Below are 23080 nucleotides of genomic sequence, written 5' to 3'. Positions count from 1 at the left end.
ACACGCAGATGACTGTAGATAATCTGTTTGATCTGTAGGAGTGGTGCAGTCTTACCGATCAAGCTCTGCCTGACAATGTGACAAAATATTCTTCTGCAGTTTCGAGGGATTTTCAACCCCATGGATAATATAATTCTGGAGGAAGAAACTATTTTGGTATAAAATTATAAAATGCATGTCCTCTGAATATGCAAATGAATAAGCTTTGTCTTCAGTGTGAGAATTCATTCTCGGCCTTGAAAACAGTTGGAGATAATTATCTTTCACATGCTAAACAAACTCAAGTCTGCTTAATGCAAAGAGGACAGAGAGGTCTTGGAAAAACTAATTAGCAAGAGTGAAAGAGTGCAATTTGTTATGCAGTATTATTCATGTGTAGTGCTAAAAACAAAGCAAACAACATGAACAACAGAATAAGGTGAAATAGTACATGCTCGCACTGGTGCAGATGCAGAGATGCACAAAAATATTTAATTAATAATAATTAATTTCTTGGGACAAAATGTTCAAATGCTCTACTTGAGAACTTGCTCTAACTAAAAAACAAAACTGTAACAACTACGTCCAACTGTCCTCATGCATGCATGACGTCCCTTTTTTCAGCCAAAACTCTTACAAGACAAGTATTCAAAAACTGTTTTTCACACACAAAGATACAGCAGAAAAATATTATAATTTTATCTTAACAGTTTTTCCTCGTTAAACACAAGTTTTAATTAAAGCTTAAAAATGCCTTTCAGAAAATAATCTACTGAATGAGACGATGTGTGAACGTCTCCACATGATACTGCCCTCTGTAGGTTTAATTTGGTATTACCCGTGACCTGGACCTGAGTGATATTCGAGTCTCTCACATGCTGAAACCGTTTCAGCATGTCCGTTTCAGTGAAACGTGTTCAAGTCCTCACGTTATCTACACTACACACAAAATGAAAACATCTGTAGCAGACCTGTGTGTATTAGGTCAGACATGACAATAATATCAGGCTGTGTTTTATGGTACGTGATTACAGCCATATCTGAATGACAGCTGCATTTTAAATTAAAATGGTACAATTTACAAAATAAAGCCTTCAGTCAGGAGTTCGCACTCAGCATCAGTCATTTCTTCAAGTTCATAAAAAATATGTTATTTATGCACAAGCCTGGGTTAGAAATGATGTATTTTTATTTGGTAATTATGCTGTATTATTTTGACTAGAGATACTGCAGAGTGGAATCAGACCTTACAGTAATATTAACAGTAAAATCTAACATTCATTTCATTTTTGATTGCATTTTTAAAGTATGACACTTTTGAGTTTCTGAAACATTTTGTCATGAATATGAACATGTCGAAGATGTTCTACTGTATGTCAAAGGTTGCTGCTCTCAGCATGTCCGCTTTGCGTGCAACGTCCTCTTTGTGGTCCTCAGTTAAAAAATTAGCAGCAACAAAAACTCAGAGGTGTTACTACTGTTTTTGTAAGGGTCATTTCATTTGATCAGCTGTAAATGTTCAATATATTAACCGAATCGTATTTGCACTGAATATATTTTGAGATGTTCATAGAGGAAAAAGAATATTTATGGAACTCAAATATAGTTGGTTGCTTTCAGATACAATATTTTCAATGACTTATTGTAAATAAGTAGATTTCACAGAGACCTGACCCAACTCTGGCTAGAGTTCCAGAGGCCATAGCTTATAAGTCATGGAAAGCACATGAGGCTACTGAGAACCACAGTTCACACTACTGTCACCAAAACTGATGGTAGCTCAATCAGGAGAAAAGAAAAGAAAGCATTGTTCCTCATCCCCCCTTTGTACTGTTACACATTTGGGATGGACAGCAGTAGTGGTGAAGAGAAGTGATTATGTTGCTATGCTCTTTACCTGAGTAATGATGTGTAAGTATAGGGAAGGCTTGAATGCTTGAATCTGTTTTGTTATGGATGAAAAATCCCATGATAGCACAGTCTTCAACAAAGTTCAACACAGTTCATCTTAAAGTAGGAACAACTGAAACCTTCTCACATCCTAATACACTGTCACGTTCAAAAAATCTTACAGCAAATGCAAAAAAAAAAAAAAAGAAAAGAAAAAAAAAGGTGGCTTTGCATGTTGAGACTAGCAGGAAATACCAGGAGGATGAACCACACTTGTCTTTGATCTGATAACAGTAATCTTGTAAAGAGGAGGTTAGACTCCCCACTCTGCGATGCGGGACATAAAAGCACCAGCAGGGGGCAGCAGAGTTCACATGTTAGGCTGTAGATGAATCCATAATATCCATCCAAAACCATTCATTGCATACACTATTTTTCTCATGAAACTGGTGCTGCAATCATTGTATTTTTTCTTTGATATAAAGAGAAGTTGTTTGGTTTATCAACTCTAGACACAGCAAGGACTCATTTTTTGCAAGAATGAGGGTCATAGCTCAGAGACTGTCAAGCATTTCCTACATAAACTCATTAAGACCATATGAACTATTGACTGTATATAAAGATACAGTACATTATGGAAATGACTCAAATGAAACAAGAAACTCAAGCTACAGGGACCATCAATAACCCAAGAACAACATGGCCCTGGAGAGGCATATTTTATTTCATTTGTCATATACTTCAGGAAACAATATACAAAGCAATGATGTGGTCACCTTTACTGAATGTGTGGTGCAGTTCAGTTATAGACTCAATATAGTATGGTGGAAAAAAAAAAAAACACAGGCCTTTGCAGCTTAGGACCCTGCTCTTCAACAGCGGGAAACAAACAAAGAAAAGAGGAAAAGGACGTGCTGGAAAAACAACCGTGTGCTCAACACGCTTGTCGCAGATCTTTTCTTGCTGGTCAAATAGGATCAAACAAAACACGAGCTCTGCAGGTAAATGAGGCTTAAGACTTTCAACAAGGCACTCGCTTATGAACCGAACCTAAAGCTCCAATAAAATAACCAGTGCTCGCTTTAGTTGAACATGTTTATTACAATACATACATTTCACATTTGACCTTGTGACCTCTTGTTGCCCTCCTCCGACACAAGAGGTGATCCACATACATCCGCCTCTAACCTGCTGTAGCTGTAATACACTGCTCCTAAACTGGGTGTGAGTTAAAATGCGTGGATATCGTTGTGATTTACTGCTCGTCACTACAACTCTTATAAATAAAACCTTTAGATTCTGCGTCCTCTTCTTAAAACTCCACTGTGTGTTAACGACTGTACAAAGGAATGAACCAGGAGGGATAAAAAGAGGAACAAAAAAAAAAAAAAAAAACTGTTGGAACACAATGACAACAAAAGCTAGAAGGAGGATGTTGAAGTGTTGATGTCTCAGGAGAGTGTGTGACAGGGCAGGGTTGAGGGTAAGCAGGAGTGGGAATGGTCCAAAAGCAGCACGCCAACACATCTCTTCATTTTGTTTTGTTTTCTAAGATCACTCACTCCACCACACCACCAGGCACTGTTTATTTTTTTTTTTTTTTCAGACTGGGACATGCAGGGCCACCAGAAGCTGCAAATAGATCACTGAACCACTGTGAGCAGTCATGACAGACCTGCAGAGGGGATGTTTACCACGCCTGAGTAGAGGTTACAGTTCACCCACAGAGGGCGCAGGACGAGAGAATCTAGACAGAGTACTCAGATTGCTAATATTTGGGGGTGTGGGGGCGACACCAGTGCGTGATGCTTTATGCTAGGGCTTCTGTGTAAATAAATGGCTTCAAACATCCTCCTCTGTTTACATGCAGGTCACACACACTCAATGGTTCAGTGATCTATGAACTGACGAAATGAAGCTTGAAGTCTGCAGACGAGTTAACATGAAGGAAAAGGCTAGCTAATGAATGTAGCCGCCTAGGCGTTGATTAGTCTGGATGTCAAAAGCTCTGATAGGCATGGCTTTCCATGGCTTCAATCTACAAAACATATTTACAACATAGATAATAACATCTACAAGAAATCTACATTTTTTTTCCCCCCAGCTGTGGGTTTTTACAAAAACCGAGTCTTGTAAACCACCCTCCTCCTCCTCCCACAACAGCTCTTCATGTTTCCATCTTGGTTCTCCCAGCCCAACGGTCCAAAGCCAACCAGACTGGAGCTCCTGTGTGTGTCGACACTGGGCTCAAGAGGAACCGATCAACTGCCCTCCCTCCGGCATCCAAATGTGTGCAATGGGTCTTTCCTGCTTTCTCCCCCAAACGCCTGCTACAGCTCGCAACCAGAAGTTCTCAGACCATGAAAGAATTCTGATTCTTCAGCTTTTCAAGTTCTTTGATTTGCTGTCTCAGAAAGAGTATCCTGTGGGAAGGACAACGAACATTATTAGTGTTTTTTTTTTTTTTTCACTCGGAACGAGGTTTACTTTCACGTCACTATTAAATATCTCACCTCTGCTCACGCAATGTTGCTTGTATTTCACAGACTCTGACCAAGGACCGCAGGTTTTTGAGCTCGGTGCAGTTCTCAGACATACAGATGCTCCCCATGGTGTGAGCCTCTTCACGTAGTCTTGATGCCTTCATAAATTTGTAACACGCAAAACTTATTTTAAAAGCTGCTGCCATGATAAACCAGAATCAGACAAAATGAGTATTTTGATCAAACAGAAATGAAGTTGGAATATCAATGGGGCAAACCTGTTTCTCTGCGTGTTCAGCAGGCCAACCCTGGACATGTTTGATAAGATTCTCATTGAAGTGAGCAGCGAGGGTGGGGGTGAAGGAACAGGAGGACCGTGCAGCGGAGGCGATGGGGGGAGCGGAGGCAGAGTTGGGGGCGTTGTTGCTGCTGGAGGCGACGTGGTTGGGGCCCGGGGAGGGACTCCTCTGACTGCTGAAATCAACAGAGATTCAAGAAGCATGTAAGCACTGAGATACGACGTGTGTGAAGGCACTGCTGACCTGTCACAAAGAAGACCCATCAACTTGTTCTCAGCAGCGTTTTCTTCCAAAGCTGTGATCACCAGATTCAACAAAGCTCAACACAAAACACAGGGGCCGCTGCTAATGGGAACATAACTACGATCAAGTGTCTGAGTACAGTAGCTCAGTGTCAATGAGGTCATAGATGTGAATAATAACTAAAGCTTGAGTTGAGTAGGTATCAAAACAAATTTGATGATAGAAAATAAGGACTTTTTCCACAGCATTCTAAGTTGTCAAAAAACACTGACCAGCACATCAGCTGCTGCTGCAGTCGTCCGTCTGTGTCGATACGCCAAGTGCTGTCAAACTGCAATACACAGTACACAGCCGTATACAAACGGCCCAAGTACTGAAAAAAATATCTGAAGCCATAAAGACAGAGCCAGTGACACAGGTCAGATGGATGGCTGGCTGAAAGACACTGGTGTGGACCTGATGTTGGGCTACAACCACACAGATTGAATGGCTAAATGCCTGGAGTTGCTAACATTATGAGTGATGCCAAGTTGGAAATCAAGGAGTGCAGGAAAAAAAAAAAAACTGTAAAACCTCCTTATTCACAGGCACCTCAGTGACTGCAGCTCAGTTTACCACTTGTGGCTTGAGAGCTTCTATTCCAACTTCAATAATGAAACTTCTGAGGAAATGACTGCCTTTGACACTAAACTACCAGCACACACGGACGTTTGTGATTTAATGTTTATGTAAATGCTTTGTGCACGTGTTTCTATCTGCCAAAGCTACACACAGAGGAAAAAAAAAAGCTTTGCTTTTCTGCACAGACTTAATTGAAATTAATCCTACTGCAGTAACGAACAGTAGTGACCACAAGTTGGCTCCCTTTTGGAAACTGCACACAAAACGAATGACTTCAGAGGATAAAGACGAGAAACAACTGAATGAAGCATGAAGCAGTCACTGACTGTTCTCTCATTAACCAGCAGGTGGTGCCACAATACTGCACAACAAAGGCTGAACTGGCTTAAAACTCATTCATGAGCTGAGGTCAATGGGATGACTCACATCTCTGTAGCTTTAGTATTTCTACTTCATTTGCCTACATGTGAAAGTGATTTGACATAAAAGCAGTACTCAACGCACACAGTTTAGCTTTTACAAGTCATGTCTTAAATATTTCAAACAACGATGACGAAAAGCTTGCATGTACTGGTCAAAGAACAATTCAGCAGCTTGGGTGCTGAGTAAGTCTCACTGTGTATAGTCAACAATAAATATATTCCATAATAGCAGAGTTGCCCATCACACAAACAATAAAGCCATGTTTAGCAAACTGCCCTCAAGTCTCTTCTGAGGCTGCCTATTGTTTCACTTCTCATGCTGCTTGTCCTTTTGGAACTTGTTGTGTATTTCTACCCACCCTTGGCGCTGCAGGGTACGCGGGGAGGCCGTGGTGGCATCATGGCTGTGCGGCTTATCACTGGAGGGGGGCTGCTGCGGTGTGGACTGGGGATGAGACGCCTGCTTCACTGAAGGTGTGCTCACCTAAACACAGCAAGTTAGAAACACTGCATCAAAACAAGTCCTTTCCACAAAACTCAAGCTTACACATAAAAGTGCGTGAGCTTCTCTCATTCCTCATCAACATGCATCACTCCATCACTTCTTTCTCTAGTCTGTCATTGCACAGTTAACTCTTGCCTCACAACAGAAATTCAGTTCAATGCCAGTCACCTTTTTGCAGTGCAGACTGTATGTGCTTACTTGCAACTTCTGCTTCTTTCAGCATATACCACAAAAATTCAACAGACTCCTCATGCCTTAAGAAAGAAAAGTGTCTTAAAATTCATCCTGCTGGCTAACTTTCCTCACCCTGCCGGAGGCTGCACAAGCTTGGTGAAAACAAAATTTTTGTGCCTTACTTTTGGCTGCGAGATGACCGGCTGCGTGCTGAGGAGGGGTTTAAGGGGGCCAGCGTTGGTCTGTGGTGTGCTGATCCTCGGAGAAACATAAGATCTGGGCGATGAAGCGTCCGATGTTAATGACATAGGTGACTGGTTGGATTGCTGAGCTGCTTGAGGCACACAAACAAGAAAGACAATCGGGGGATCAATCCAATCGACTACAGTTAACACCCTGCAGGAAACTGTATGAGCGAACAGATGATCAGTGAAAACTTAAAAGACTGCAATTGTCATTAAAAATTGATTTTCTGTTAGCTGATACCATCAAATTCAGTGGACCATTTTTAACTCACAAGAAACCCAGAAGGTTTACCCTCTTCTCACTAGCCAAAGTAATTATTATACAGCACACATAACTGCCTATACATGCATACAGTAGTGGAACAGACATGCTTCGTTTACCCTGGTTGGACAGCTGAGCAGCTTGAGAGAGGATAGTAGTGATATTGAAAGCTGAAGGTCCAGCAGTGAGGATCTTATGGAGCATCGACTGTAATGAAGCTTGTGTGACAGCAGCTGTGAGAACTAGAGAGGGGCAGAGAGACACACTGTTAGCTCATCCTGTTAATACAATTGTGTCTACAGTGCATCACAGTGAATTTGACAGTTAAATTCAGTAATATGCATCCTATATAAATATGTTAAGTAAAAATGTCCCTCAGATTGAACAGGCCACAAAGCACACAATACCTTGTGATGCTATGAGCTGAGAGAAGTGTTACAAATATGTTAATGTTTACGATTGTGTAACAATAGATTTTCCACACCATGGACTGGCAGAGTAACATGGGCATTTCATCACTTGCTTTATATAAGCTTTTAAACATATGGACACAATATACACCGCACTCATGTTTTCCCCTTTGCTGGTTTGTAGATTTCAAGTGATTAATAGGGACAGACAACATATGCAGGGCTGATAATTATTATTATGCATTATTCTGATGATGAAAGTATAACCAGTAAATAGAGATGATAATTCAAGCCAAACTGCTTTTACCGACTTGTCTACTACATGCTTTTTGCCACTGTGTTTTATTGGCAGACTATGCAGCCATATGCTTTTTGTTCTAGAAAGTATTTAATATTGATGTATTAAATACTGCCTGATTCAGCAGATTGTCAAAGTGTTTAATTTGTATCTTGGGCAAAATGCTCTATGAAAATTGCATGCATATTTGCAAAGTTTTTTTATGTAGTTACTAGAACCGTACTACTAAAAAACAAGGGTTCTTTGTTCTTGTGACAGTGGTGTCAGTTACATTTGGAGAAGTCAGAGCTATGGGATATGAAATCATCCATCTTTGTTCACTGCATCTTAGTGTTTCTTACCCTCAGGTGTGAATTAAAATACAAAAATGTGTAATTATCAATTGTCTAATTGGCATGGGCCATGAGAAGCAAGTAATTATATTGTGCAGCCTTAATTAATAAAAATGACTGTCACTTGCGTCCGGTTAATTTCAGATCCCCCATCAGTTACCGTGTGGGAGCTGTTATGATGAAGTCATCAGTGTGTACTAATACAGCGACGATCAGCACAGCACTGACTTTAAATGCACACTCTTGCTTGACGAACTGTCAGTATGCAGCAAACTGTCAACTATAGCTTGAAACTCAGTGGTGAAGGTAGGCTAGCTTAAATCACAATGTGTATCACCTATTCAATGCTAAATGTTAAAGCTGACATGTCATAACACCTGACAACAGAAAGACCACTAGGCCACAGAGACTTCTCTCAGATTCTCTAACTTCTTCCTCAGATATTCAGGCTATAGAAGTATATGTACTGCTGTTCCTTGGCTTGGATCATATAACTTAAGACTTAGGCAGTCAGGATGCAAGAGGTGCCCTCGACAATGTCAGCCAAGATTTCCACTCAGAGTTGGCACAACACTGATTGTTAGGCTAGCCATTCACATAACTCACAACAGAAGTGCTTGTAGAGCGGTTAAAGAGCATCGCAGTTGCTGGCACACATTTCAGTAGTTGCCTTCTAGGGCAGCCTCTGAAACACGTGAAAGTGTATGTCATTATCTTCACACTTACAGCTACTGTGTCTCAGCCCTCTCTGATAGCATGCTTTTCACATTACATTCCAGTGCACCCATTAGAACAGCAACAGACACTTCAGTCTTCCAATGTAGTCACACAAACATGTTTCTAAGTGTGCACCAGCAATGGGGAATTCTCCATCCAGACAGCATTACAAACACCATAATACTGAGAGGATGTCAAGTTGGATAGAATTCAATACTGTGCTCAAACCGAAGAGAAAGATTATCATGTCAAAGCCTCCAACAACGACCAGTCAGACCAGAAGCCAACAGGAGCACAGCATACAATTTCAACCTGTCGTCCTGTAAGTAGAGTCCCTCAAACACTGCCACTGTGACTAGCTGAATGTAACAGAGCATCGTCTCCACTTTTCTTACCTTCGTTGATTTTTGCCATGTCCACACTGGCATTGTTTAGCTGCAGGGCAGTCTGAAGTGCTGGGAGGAGTTGGCGAAGCAAGGTGGGGTCTTGAAGTAGTGGAGGAGCGGGGGACTGCAGGACTGGGGACACGGGGACTGTGGAGGCAGATGATCCAGGGGGACCTGATGAGGGGTTCAAGCTCCCTGAGCCTGAGGATGATGACTGGGACTGGGAGCCAAGGGTCGCTGCAGGCTTCTCCACCTGGGCTGACTCTGAAGGAAGTAGGAAGGAGGATGTCATTTTATCAACAGGGACAGCCTCACAAATCAATTTTCTCCAAAATGATAATGCCTGATAATGAACAGGGTATGTACATAGATACACAAGCACAAAGCAGTCACAAATTTGATCTGCAGACCCTTGCAGGCTTGCAGCAACTGATGAAATTTATATCACAGAAGGTATGAATGAGCCTTAAGGCTGTGTTAGGGCAGCTTTCAATCCTGTGTGAAATAACACAACACTGTCACGCTGGCGACACAGAGGGTGCCAACGCAGATGGCTCTGGCAAAAACGCAATGCCTTCCAGCAAAACTTGAGCAAGGTTCATTTTTTGTTTTTTGCAACACGATCCTATGCCCCCCCCCCTCTCGTCCACCCAATGCAAAGTCATCTGACAAAATACTGCCGTGAAAGAGCACCTTGTCCATAGATTACTTTGCAACATTAATGGAGTATGTTGGCCACTAGTCAAAAATAAGTTTTTCTTCTGGTTCCTGCAGTGAGTATTTGAGACTAATTGTGTAGAGTGATGCATACTCAGTCATACATAGCTAATGCACATAAACAGCTAGGCTAACTTCAGGGAAGTTTGTAATCTACATGTCTAAAAACTCTGCAGCCCCATCCGACCTCTGACATTTCACCAAGCATTGCCTCTCATGGCAAGATCAAACTGTTGTGCATTGTGTTAAGGAGTTTGGGGAAGAGTATGAGTTTTTCTTCCATCAATCTCCACTTCCCCTGCTCCTGTGCATCACTTCAAGGTGCACCACACACAGATGTTATCTTAATGTTGCACTCAAGTCAGCAGCAATCAAGGCAATTTCGAGTGGTGGCACCCAACTAGGCCTAGTGTTTTATTTTTCAAAAATGTAATTTAGCACAGTTTTTGTTTTCCATGCTGTGACCTCAAACCTAACATCCAGTGTGACTTTACACCCATAACGTAAACAGAGCCTCCCCCCATAAACAATGAGGAGTTTCACATCAGCTTAAGTTAATTTTTTACTAAATCCTCAGCGGAGATCACAAATAATCACATCAACATCATTCAATGCAACACATGGCTGCAGGATTACTGTGTACAGCTATAGACACAGAGAGAGAGCTGAGGTGAAATGAGCCGCAAGCTGGCAAGCTGCCCTCCATGGGTCCATAAGATGAGTCTTTATTACCTCTCAGTAATAAAGTCTGAAGATTTGAATTGAGATTTAAGCCTGCCAAGTATTTTGGGAAGTGGTTCATAGGTATTCAGGTTCTAACTTGAGTTATAAGACGTTATTCATGATGTACGAAAATCTATTCAAGGATAGCTTGAGTAGCTTAAACAACAGAAGCACTGTGCTGTAAAAATATTCTGCACTGCTTTAATGTACTTGTGCATGATTTTCCACACACACAGCAGATAACTAAGGGAATTTTTAATTTTAGGGGAAGCCTTGCTGAATACCTCCTGTTTGGCACTTGTGTTTATGTCACTACAATGTCTGTGACCAACCTAAACTGCTAAAACTACAAGTGACAAGTGACTGACAACCACCAAGATACACTGGTTTTCTTTCTTTTCTTAATTCAGACAGGGGCACATACTGAATGTGCAAATATGAGTACAACACTCTGAATGTCAAGCAGGCTACAATTATAACTGGATTGTTAAACATCCCCTTCAATTCTGTTCTTTTTTCCCCCCATCAGAATTTTCAGATAGGATCATTCTAATCTAGAGACCATGAAGACCACAGAATCTAGATATGCAGTCTTTATATTGAACTGTTTGTCAAAACCATAGTGCATTTTATTACAACAGACAGGAAAATGTTAGGAAGAGTAAATCAGTTTGTATGCACATTCACTTATTTTGAGGTCAAAACTGCAGCACCAGAGGAATAAAACCGTAGAGGAAAAGAAAGAAAATGAAAGGCAGCACTCTGTGTGCTGCTCTGGAGGCTTACATAGTGTAGCAAAAAAATTAAAAGAGCAGAAGACAAAAGTGCTACAACTGTGAAGTGATGGTGGCTTGAAAGGGACATACTGTACAGTGGCTCAGACGGAATATGCTGGCTACATTGGTTAATTATTTAATTTGGAACTGATGTTGTTTTGACACTGTCTGTGTTCAATTCACAATTTACTTCAACACTGAAGAAGACAACGATGAAATATGTGCTATTTATCCCATACATCTTTAAATTCACCTTGATTTTTTTTTAAGCACCAAAACTATCATAATCTCCAATTCAGACTTTTGAAATACCTCGAAACATAATTTGATCTGGATTCCTGTTAGGACTGTATTATCCAATCCATAGCCTAATTTTGTAGGATCAGAATCACACCTCCAGGACTTGAAATAACCTATTTTGAGATTTAAGTCCAGATTGTTCTGATGTTTTGAAATACTTTGGCCCACATTAGTTTTAGCACATAGCCACAGTATGTTGCTCAAAACCACATCAGCATGTAAAGTTCAGCTACTTGTAGTCTCAGTCTTTTGGTAAGCAGTTCCTTAGCATTCATCAGCCAAAGGTCAGCTCAACAATAGTCATCACCGACCAACCAGTAACAATGCTTAAGACTTTCAGGTAAAGTTGTAGAAAGAGGTTGACATGGATGGAAAACACTTGATATTATGGGTCAACCAAGCCAAGCAACAAAATACACAGACGTGCAATTTGTTATGATCAGTCACAGCAGACCAATGTGTTGGAACACTTACTTGCACTAAAGCCAGGTGCTGCCGATGCTTGCATAGCCTCCCTTCTGTAGTCCCTGTCTTTGGGGAAACTGTTGACAACCGCAGTCTTTGTTGCCTCTTTTTGTCTCTGTTCTCTGCAAAACATAGATACAAGCATTAGCAAATTCTCCTACCTTCATGACACTGATTAAAATGAAGTGTGTACAAACAAGTGGTTTGGGGAAAGGGATGATAGCTACCTCTCAAGCCATTCTTTGGGCTTCTCCCACTGGGACACCTCTGTCCTGCAGTTGTAATAGTATTTCTTTCCAGACGAGCTGATGTGCTCTGACCAGTCGTCACCAGGTTCGTAAGGCTGAGATAAAAAGAAATAAAGATGAGGCCAGCCAGACAGAAACCAATTGTGTGTGTGTGTGTGTGTGTGTGTGTTGCAGAGATATGATGCAACAGCTTGTAATATAATCTGAAATGTACAAGAGATATTGGTGATGGCAGACAGTTATAGCTGGGCTTTTTTCTTTTGTTTTTTTTTATAAAATGTTAAGGTGACAAATGTGAAACATTTTTTTTAAAAAGGTCCTGGTGATTTCTGCTCATTTCCTGCACTGTGATACCACATTATGCTGTAAAGCAGAGCCTCCATCACATAATGTTTCACTTTCACTGTGATGGGCATCTGAATGGCAATACACCGATTATCAATACTGTTCGAGTGCACATCACAACATTACACTCATACGGCCACAGGATTTTCTCCTTGGTGGTGTAGTGCTCAACAGCAGGATTGTATTGTCAGTTTGTCTTTTGTTTTTTTTAATACAGATCAATTGAGGAGAAAAAGATTTTTTGCCATTAAAAAAATGTTCCTTCGACAGATTAAAATACATTTTTACAAGATGTTATCATTGTTATCTAAGTAGGGGTGTTTAAAGAAGAAGTCTCTTTATGTGATGCTCTTTACTACAACAAAATCTAACATCAAAACTGTGAAACTACGTAACAGCAGCCACAATAAACACAATTCAGGCAACTAGAAAAAATGCTGTTCAGTTCATTACCAAGGCACAGGTAACACTTACTGTGTCTGAGGTCTTGCTGGGGTTAGAATGTGAGTTGGAGCTATGAAGGGAACTGTGGTTGTGAGAATTTTCTTGCGGAGAATAACTGGTCCCTGCAACAGAACACAAGGAGAGGAAAAGAAATCATCAGTAACAGCCAACAACAATACTGTGCCAACTTAACAGACACGTAACTGTCAACCTGGCTGAGAACAACAACAAAATGCACACACACCAGCCTAAGGCCATCAATGCTCACTCGCTGCCCCAGAAAAATCAAGTTAAAAAAGGTTGTCAAACACTGAATTAACTTTTACATCAGCACCATTAGTAAAAAGTGGAGAGCGAACACAAAGAATTTTCAGACCTGGTATTAACATCTGGCCTGAGTGATACCACTACAAGTCGACAGCTGTAGGTACAGGTGGAGATCTTATCACTCAGACCACACGCAAAGAGGATCTCAGCAACATAGAACCGCATTCTCATTAAACAGCATGTACGTAACATCCTGGGCCACCTACACAACAGGCAAATAGGTTATACACCATCTGATCTCTGTTTGGTTTGCTGTAATGCAAATTATGTGTACACAACAGATGTTTGTGAACAACTGATTTCACTACTGAACAAGCAACGGTAATATCCCCAGACTCCCTTCAAAATCATACAATTTTGAGAATTGTTGAGTCAGGAGAAATTCAATAAGCTTAGTGAAATGGCTGCAGCAAATTCTTCATCATTTGTGCCTTTTTGTAAATTCGGCATTAAACACAAAATGTTGTGCTTTCTTTCCTTGTAAAAGTGTAAACTGTCATGGCATCTCTGCACCAGTCTGTCTGTGTCCACATCTTATGCCTGAGCCACGCAAGCTGCCCTGCACCTGGTAATTTTTTTATGTCATGTACATTCTGCAGATAGAGACACTGAAACAGCAGCGACAAGCTGCTATGTTGTTGATATGACTGCCCACAGAATATTTTCAGGTTTATTTTTGCTGAAACCTGAGAAAAATGAAGGCAAGACCCCAAACAGCTACATGATCATACAGATACTGTGGCTGCTCTAAGTTGCTCTAAGCTGTTAACATGTACAGTTGTGCACATTGTGCAACAGCGGTTTCAATAATTGACGTCATTGTATATCAACAAGTGACACAAAAAGAGCATCACAGAAACTAAGAAATGACTCTATTTCAGTAGCATTCTGCAGGTGTACCACACCTCTGATGCACAGTGGTTGGCAGAAATTAAAAATCTGTGTATTTGAAGTTAGAAATTTGCTCAAGGGAATGTTGTTCAATTCACATACAGATTGATTCATAAAAAACTGAGGGGTCCCCCAAGCAAACTGACTTGAGGAAGGAGGTACACCCCTCTAAAAATAGTGGTGACCCAGATTTAAACCTATTAAGCTGATGAGTACACAACTGATATAGCTTCTAGTTTGACCAGAAGATTTTTCTGAAATTGATGTGATGCCTTTAGGTCATTTCTCAGAGGAGTCTCATTCCACTGGTCTTACAGAACTTTGAACTATTCACAATCGATCTTTGACCGATTACAAATGTCTGCTTGCAGAAACCACGTCAAACCGACAGCAGCTGATAGCCTCCTATTAGCCATTACAGAATTAACTTTAATATGACATGAATACATCACCTTTGAAGTCTGTCATTTTTACCAGCAAAAGTGACAGTGGGGGCCAACTAAAAATGAGAGGGCTGCTGCTTGAGAGTTTTCTAAATTGTTCCTCCCTAATACTAAATTAGAAAGAGATAAATCCTAAGAGATTCATTAGCTTCGCTGTCACAAGGACCAATAGAGGAAATCTTTCCTGCCCAAGGCAATAACTCTGTACAGCAACTTGCCTCTGTCTTACAGAGAACTCTCATCTTTACAGTTTGTTACAACAAACTCCACTCTGTTTTGCTCCTCCAATAACTTCATGTGAATTTATCGATCTTCTTTTATTATTCACAGTGAACTAACACACATTTATACATTATTCAGATGTGTATGCACATCTTTTTACATTACTCACAGTGAATTAGCACATCTTTATGCATATAATACTTATTATAAGAAGTATTATACCAAAGGTTTTTTTTTCCCTTGTATTCATTTTTGAGCTTTTTTGGTACATTTTGTATTATATGTGTAGAGTTTTTAACTTCTTATATTGATGCATATTCTTCTCTGTGCTGGTGATGATGTCGCTGTGTGTTACTGTCCTGTGCATTGCCTGTTACTGTGCTGCTATAACACAGGAATTTCCCACTACCAAGAAAGACCATCTATCCATCCATCCATCTGTTAGCCTCAGAGCTCGAAGAATCCTTTTTCAGCAAAGAGTGAATGGATTCAAAATATGACACAGCAGGGACATTCTTAGGTACTAATAAGCTACTCTGTCTTAAAAATATTATTAATGTAAGTATTAGGCAAACATAAATGGGGAAAAAAAGGATAAAACTTAAAGTTAACATTCACCTCGACAGCTACTCTCACGCTGTCAACCAGACTGGACCAGCAGCATATAACAGTCAGCACAGCTGCTGCAGAATCATGAAGAATATGGATTACATTAGCTGTTCTGATCAGCAACGTTATAGATTCCATTTCTGCATGTGCAAAATTAAAACAGACTGTTTCTAACAGACAAAATATGCCCCAACCTAACCTGAAAGAAGCAAACATCAACTTATATAGAACTCATACCTGTAGCTGATATTGAAACAGACCATCTAATGCGTTTTCATGATTTGGCTTTCCTCACAGCTTTTGATCTGTTTCGTAAACCCCACAGAATTCAATATGTATAGAGTTGATTAAGGAAACACAGCTCTCAAGTTCAGCACACATCGGCAGCGTAAGATATACAACTTAAGATCCATACTGTTGAGTACTTATGATCTTGTATAAAAGAATTCTTCATTATTATTTATTCTGTAGCCTTTTTCAGCACTTTTCATGCCTTCCACATTTTTTAATGTAGAAACTTCAAAACTCCATACCTTCTAAAATATTCCTGTGTTTTCAAACTTTTCCAGTTAAAATAATGGACAGAATGTTCAAAAGTTCCACATTTCATACTTTCAGCTAAAAATTACATTCAGACATTAAGCTATTCCATACCTTTTTTAAAAATTCTAAACCTGTTTGAATTTCTCACCAAATATTATTTCTTCTGTTAAGAATTATAACTGACTGAAGATAAACAACTCAAAATATAAAGATTCACAAATCTTAACAGAGATCATCATAAGTTTCTGCAGAGAAAGCAGAAATGTTCTTTTTGAGTGATAGCTTATTAAGTTCACAACATGCAGCAACACACAAATGTGTTGTGCTTGTTTACATATCTAGAATACGGAGAGCAACATGAGCATTCATTTGAAGTCATGTTTCTGGTCACCTGATATAAGTAAGTACAATATTCAGACCATATCCAATTGACTCAGTTTCAGTCTTTTCCAGCCCCTAAGAAATATTAGCTGGGTCTTCAGCTGCTAAATTGCAGGCGGTGAGCATGTCTGTTGCAAATGGCAGCCTGCAGCTGATGACAGGGTTTAGACTGAACCAAAACAAAGTTGTGGTCCAAAAAACCAAAACAATGAGGCTGAAGATGCAAAAACAAGCTGCAGAGATGAGTCATGCGTTTACACCTTTGACTCAGCTCAACTTTAAAATGAGATGATAAATCTTTCTTTAGATTAACTCTTGTAGAGTTATTCAATATGGCTTATGCATGTTTTTCAACATTGTTTACATCTATACTCCTTTCCTCAGAGGTTAATGGCTACTGACAACAGATGTTTTTATCTGTCAGTGTCACAGGCTAAAGGCTCAGCCCCAAATTAGATCTCAAATATTTCGAAATAAAATGCAGCACCACATCCCTTAAAATCTGTATACGAATTTCAATAATTTTGCGCAATTCAAATATTCACTTATAGAATAAGCGACCCCACTGGCAACAGCTCTACCAGGCCTCACTGTCAGCAAGGGAAACGCTGTAATACTGTACATAATAGTTGTTTTGTAGCCATCTTGTCCGCAGACAGATGTTGAAAGCAGAGCACCAACTGCCGCAACTCAATATTAGTCATGCAAATCTTTCATTAATGTCCCACTTTGAGGAAACAGCTACACAAAACATTTTGTTTACAAAATCAACACAGAACTATCAAACGGTGAACCAACTTAAGATTCACCGCAATGATGCTTTCTCATCCACCAAACTGACACCACATGCATAGATCAGACCTTTGACCGGAAGGTAACCAAATTTTGGGTAATTGGGGTATGCTTTGTTTGTTTATGTTTACATTATCTGGGAAAGAACATACCACAACAAGATTTAAAACTGTCAAACCCCATGTATGAATTTCTGCTTTCCATTGCTGGAAATATTCTTAAAAATTCTATAAAATGTTTCTGACATATGGTCAACTACAGATCAAATTCAGTATTAAGTCTGAACAGTGCAAAAAGACACTTACTTCTTCTCACAAGATATTTCCTCCAACACCTGAGTGCTTGGGAAGAATTTTGTGAATGACTCAAATACATTCACAAAACATCTAGGATTTTGGTTCCCATGATAGACACAATTTTCAACCAACTGCAGACATCTGATTGTCAGTATTGACTGGTTAAATTTAAAATGTTTATGATTAAACAGAAATTCATACAGTTCAGATCTTTCTTATGCATGTTTGATCTAAAATTACATCTGTCAGTTTCAATGTTTATTGGCTTACACAACCGCGTTATCTGTAGCCATCAAAGTAAGTAATTAGATTTTAATTTAAACCAGTTTTGTCCTGAATAACCACTGCGTCTCACCTCCATCCCTGTCTCTGGCCCGATGTGCGTGGACAGCCTTTGCTCTGCTGTGCCCAGTGCTGTCGATGTGTTTGTTTTCAGGGCTGTCAGACCTCCTGAGCATTTTGCAAGGAGGAGTAACATCTGAGGAGTCTCGCATCTTTTCATGTCGGTGGTCCCCTCCTGGATGGCTCTTAGATGAGTATTTGAGAGTCTGTAAACACAAATCAAACACCTCACTACAATCTATTATCTTGGGCCAACAATGATTTCAACCCATCATCATTATCAAATCCTTCATCTTCTTGTTCGACATCATGTCCGCTCCTATAATGTCAGAGTACGCGTGCACCTAACTTTAAGTTTAAAAAAGCAATAAATTAAAATTGCAAAGCTAATCTCTATTCATGCACATAATTATTTATGATTTGAAAGAAAATAGATAATCTTTGACAATTCTTTCTAGCGCAGCATTACTAAATAACCTTAATAACTATACTAATGCGGCTGTTGGTTAGTTTATCTCCTGGAAACAATGTGCTTATGAATATATGCACATTTCAAATTTCTGATAATAACGTTAAGTAAGTAAACAACATTCATTAGACAAACTAGCATTTGCGTTAGATATGTCTTATTCACTGTACTGAGCATTTAACTCTTAATGCATTGGTTTGTAGTATATGTTTAGAGCACTTTGATGTTTCGGGAGCTTAGCTAGCTATATCCTTAAAATGACAGATTGCGGTCAGGCCCTAATCGGACTGGCTAGCAAATAAGCTAACAGTAACAGGCTATCATTAGCTTCGAGCTGTAATAAAACTCGCCTGAACCATTTCCAAGACAGCTGAATTCGACGAATACATTCACTCGGTGTTATCTTTAGCTGACAATATTTATGTTAGGAAGTATTTGCCGTGCTCAGACTCCAATTTCAAATAAAATAATTTACTTTTCACTTATTTTCCGCACTGACTGGGGCCTGTTGTGCTCCACAGAAGCCTGAACTAGAGTGTCCATTTTAATCTTATTTGCTGCTAGCATGCTAGCAGGCTACCGTTAGCTAACAAGTACCTGATAGGGCTGAGAATCTCTTCGGTCGCACCTGCAAACATAAAGAAAAGTGTTGTGAACAAGAAGCTTCGCATGTCACTGCTGAGAAATACCTGAATGTGCTGCAACAGCTGGGCGTTTAAGTTTCAAGATACTTATTTTGGTTTCAATAAAAATGGCGGATTGTCAAAGCGTAGCTACGAGGAAAAGGAAAATCTGAATAAGTAACGTTAAAAAAAGATGTTTACCCATCGCCGAGTCTCGGTTGTTTCCTTGCATACATTACCATCAATGCCGTGTTAGTGTGTTTGGAGTGGGATGTGAAAGACTGATAACGGTACTATATTTTTCTTGTTGATACAGCGACCTGGAATCGTCAATTATTTCAACCTAGCTTGTGAGTATTTCAATGCTATCAGCAGCACTGGTCGAAAGAGCGCCCTCACTCAGTCCATCTCCCACTCAGACACACACAGCAGTGTCTCTATCTGCCGAGAAAACGTAGCAGCGGAGCTGCACGCAGGGTTGCCAGATACACGTTCACCAGTATTAGAGAGCCTTCATAAGTCAATGGAACCTCAGAACCAACACCAAAATCTAAGACAATTAGTTAAATATGCACTGAGTTGTAGTACACAGATTTGGGAGGTATGAAATATTACAAACTTCGAGAAGCCTGTTAAGATGTCAGGGTTTTATCAACAATACTTACACGAAATTTCAAAACAACTAACAAATACGATTGACAGATGTGGGTATTGTACGGACCTGGCAACCTTATCCGCAACCCCACATCCCCCTTCCGAAGACAACATCCGGGACACGCACTGGCTGGAGTTGAGTCGTTATAAAAACTTATAAGCCATTTGCTCGCTCACTTGTGTAGGTTAACTCTTCGTTTTCAACCCACTATTGCATTTTAACTATTAGAATTATTTGTGAGGGTGTGAAGTCCATTTGTATTTTAAGGCTCATGTTTTATAGCCATTACAGGCCTACATTGAGCAGTGACTTGTTCTCTCCTGACCTCTAGTGATTGTACTTTGACATCGCAGGGAAAGTTATAGAATCGCTATAACAATTTTAAATTTTGTTGTGTTAACTTATTAACTAGATAGAAGCCACAAATAATCACATATAACTCTAAGTATTTTTGCTATGGGCACAACGGAATAAAATAAGTATTAACAATAAGTAAACAAGCCTAGCTTGTATTTCATTTTAGTAGTCACTGTTTTTAGCTTTGAAAAGTTCTGCATACAGCTTTACGTTTAAAGACAACAGTAATACCGTAAAACATCACAATGAGATCAAATATAATCATGCCCAAGAAGAAGAATTACAGTGTAGAAATACAAATATGTGGACTACAAGTCCCGTGGACATATTCTGGAAAGATAATGATCGTTTACACTTTGGCCTACATGCGGATCTGTCTCTTCATATTGTGGTTGTATTGGTGGTTCAGAGGGAGTAGCTGTCAAAAGGGGCTTTTGGGCCCCATTGTTCACAGACAATATATCCCACATCATATACTAGGCTGGGGACAAAAGAAGCCGTGGTTCAGTTTTGGAACACAACGGGTGACAATTAGGAACAAAAGGGGTTGGCTTCCATTGTTAGCACATTTCTGGAACTTGTCCACACACAAACGGACACAAACACTCACAGGTTTCTGTGAGTGTGCCTGCCCAATTTTACAATAAAGTAAAATTCTGTCTGTCTTCAGGTGGCCAGTAATTTGTTTGCAAAATTTAATAAAACAGCTGTTGGATTTCTCTGTATATGCGGCCAGTGGCATTATATACTGGACCGTGATTTGAAGAAATACACTAGTGTAACCTCTGCTATTTTAAGACACATTTTATTTATTTTTTAGAATAATTATTAGGCTGAATCACGTCCTTTTCAAGTGCCTCTATGGTCTTTGACTACCTTTGTCTTAACATAACCTGTAGGGGGAGGTATCAAACCACTTAAATATCTCAAATCTTGAAGCAGCAAAACTCAATAAAATTAGGATCAATCAATCAAACAGCGAACCAAACAAATAAGCAAATAAATAAATGTTAACACTTAACAGATACAGCCAAATAAAATACTGTGATAGCTCAGATATCAGTGCTTTTACAGTTGGGGAGCAGATACAAAAGCTTGACAGACATTCATCAGGGCTGTTTTAAACTATGGGCTGCCTGGACTGATAAGTATAAAATCAATAAATGATACTCATTTGACGCAGATCTATTGCTGGAATTAAACAATCTCAATTGTAATTATTAAACTGAATGCAAATAGCCTATGTTTTAGAATAAAACAGCTAAACATAATCATCAACTTTTTTTGTTTGTAGATTTCAGTTTCTTGTAAATATTTGTATATGTCTATAAACACCATTTGTCAAAGAATTAGTCAGTCTAAATGCGATTGTTTTGTTTCGTCCTGTCGGCGAGCAGCGAATTAGGAGCAAGTTGATGATTGACAATACCAACAACCAATAAAAATAAAGAACATAACAACTGAGCACGCCTTTATAGTAAAACTAACCAATGAAGGAACAGATTGGACGGACTAGCCGTGAAAGCGCTGTCCGGTGCGGATCTCAGAACAGCTTAGTGTTGCTACACACACATCCGCTAACGTTGTGTTTAATAAACAAAACCGTTTCCAAATCAGCGCTTTAACAGGCTACTTTATCTGTCTTGGAGAGTGGCTCAGTCGAGGCGTAACATTTTGAAAGCTTGTGTTCACTATACAGCCACAGAAAGAGCAGATGAGTTAAGCAGGTTTAAAGAACCAAACCACGGCTTCTGAAGAGGAATTAAAACTACTGAGAAGTTAGAATGAACCACTGGAGTACACTGTGACAAGCAAGAAGAAACCATTCAACTCCGACCTCCTATGCAAAGTGAGTACCAACACATTGTATCTGTTCTATCTAGCTAAAAATTTATCTTCACGGTTGTCAAGCCGATGGAAACGAAAAGGCAGTACCAGTGGGAATTTCCAAAACAGAAACTGTCGAAGATGTCGTTATGACTCTGCGGAGAATGCAGAGAATACAGCTCCAATGCAACTTAAGTTGCTCACACAATGACGGAGCAATATTACTAGACTTGATGCGGTGCTTGGAGGGGCTTATGAAGTAACCTAACAACGAACATCTGTTGTTGCTAGCTCGGAGCCTGATATAAAAGCAACCATTTGGTATAAAACAGCTTTTGCTTAACAGAGAAACTACACTGACGCTACACAAAAGTGTGATTCTTCACTAATATAACCGTTTAGTGCCATTTGTTCCAATGAAATTTCAATGAAAAAACTCGGAATGTTTCCGTGGTAAAGTGAATGTAGTGTGAAAAGCTGCCTTAGTAATGGTAACAAGTACATCAGAACCTCTTCTTATACACCACAATAAACTTGGCATGCTCACATATGTACAAACCATAATGACAAAATTTCCTCGTGACACAACTCTTAACTTCCACAAAACACACACACCCTAAACACACGGAGTGCCTAATCTCCAGGAAGTACACTGTGCCATGTAGCATGACCAGAGGGAATACACAGCCCTTGTGCCCTGCAAAGTCAAGTGCGGTGACACGGAGCTTGTCACTGGCTGACAGCGCCAAGCCTCTGAGCTGGCAGCCTACTGGGAGACTCAGCACTTGGCCAGTCTCCATGACATCCAGACTCAGCCATTTGTTCTGCATACTTCAAATTTGTAAATTATCTATAATGATACGGACATCATAACTTTGACTCATTTGCTTCCCTCACCAGTTTGCATACTTCACAAGTGCACATATGGAATTCATTCAGTACAACTGCAGTAAAAAAAAAAAAAAAAAAATCATTAAGATTAATAAGAGCATCTCCCTTACAGGTAAAATGAATCATCA

The 23080-nt window shown here is 39.7% G+C and overlaps 2 protein-coding genes across 4 annotated transcripts in view; one reads left to right on the top strand and one right to left on the bottom strand.

Moving 5' to 3' along the window:
• Window positions 1-2950: 2950 nt before the first annotated feature.
• waca (WW domain containing adaptor with coiled-coil a) lies at window positions 2951-19686 on the bottom strand. 3 transcript variants are annotated; one of them, XM_046371491.1, is made up of 13 exons: window positions 19424-19686; window positions 19197-19227; window positions 18144-18336; window positions 13315-13406; window positions 12475-12590; window positions 12257-12369; window positions 9276-9530; window positions 7243-7365; window positions 6799-6950; window positions 6297-6421; window positions 4631-4823; window positions 4383-4510; window positions 2951-4292 (listed from the first exon to the last, which is right to left on the bottom strand). In XM_046371491.1, the coding sequence occupies exons 1-13, from the start codon at window positions 19462-19464 to the stop codon at window positions 4223-4225; spliced, it is 1632 nt and encodes a 543-aa protein (XP_046227447.1). In that variant the 5' UTR covers window positions 19465-19686; the 3' UTR covers window positions 2951-4222. The 3 variants fall into 3 exon arrangements, with proteins under 3 accessions (XP_046227447.1, XP_046227445.1, XP_046227446.1); XM_046371489.1 differs by having other exon boundaries at window positions 4631-4826; window positions 19424-19684; XM_046371490.1 differs by having other exon boundaries at window positions 4631-4826; window positions 6799-6947; window positions 19424-19682.
• A 2108-nt stretch (window positions 19687-21794) lies between these two features.
• Window positions 21795-23080, top strand: part of mpp7a (MAGUK p55 scaffold protein 7a) — a 124267-nt gene continuing 122981 nt past the window's right edge. The window contains exon 1 of the mRNA XM_046371961.1: window positions 21795-22083. The gene's annotated coding sequence lies outside the window, so the exon portion shown is untranslated. The remainder of the gene's footprint in view (window positions 22084-23080) is intronic.

The sequence above is a fragment of the Scatophagus argus genome, chromosome 18, assembly GCF_020382885.2.
Source record: "Scatophagus argus isolate fScaArg1 chromosome 18, fScaArg1.pri, whole genome shotgun sequence".
In the NCBI taxonomy this organism is placed as follows: Eukaryota; Metazoa; Chordata; class Actinopteri; family Scatophagidae; genus Scatophagus; species Scatophagus argus.
Note: the sequence above shows the minus strand (reverse complement) of the source record. Positions and strands in the feature narration are given on the sequence as shown.

What these genes read in the sequence shown, in the direction of transcription:
- waca (XM_046371489.1), bottom strand. Translation starts at nt 19,464, where the DNA reads ATGGTAATGTATGCAAGGAAACAACCGAGACTCGGCGATGG. An exon ending in CATGGCAAAAATCAACGAAG is followed by an intron (nt 7,366 to 9,275) that starts GTAAGAAAAGTG and finishes GCCCCTCTCTAG; the next exon opens with TTCTCACAGCTGCTGTCACA. An exon ending in TGCTCAGCTGTCCAACCAGG is followed by an intron (nt 6,951 to 7,242) that starts GTAAACGAAGCA and finishes GTGTGCCTCAAG; the next exon opens with CAGCTCAGCAATCCAACCAG.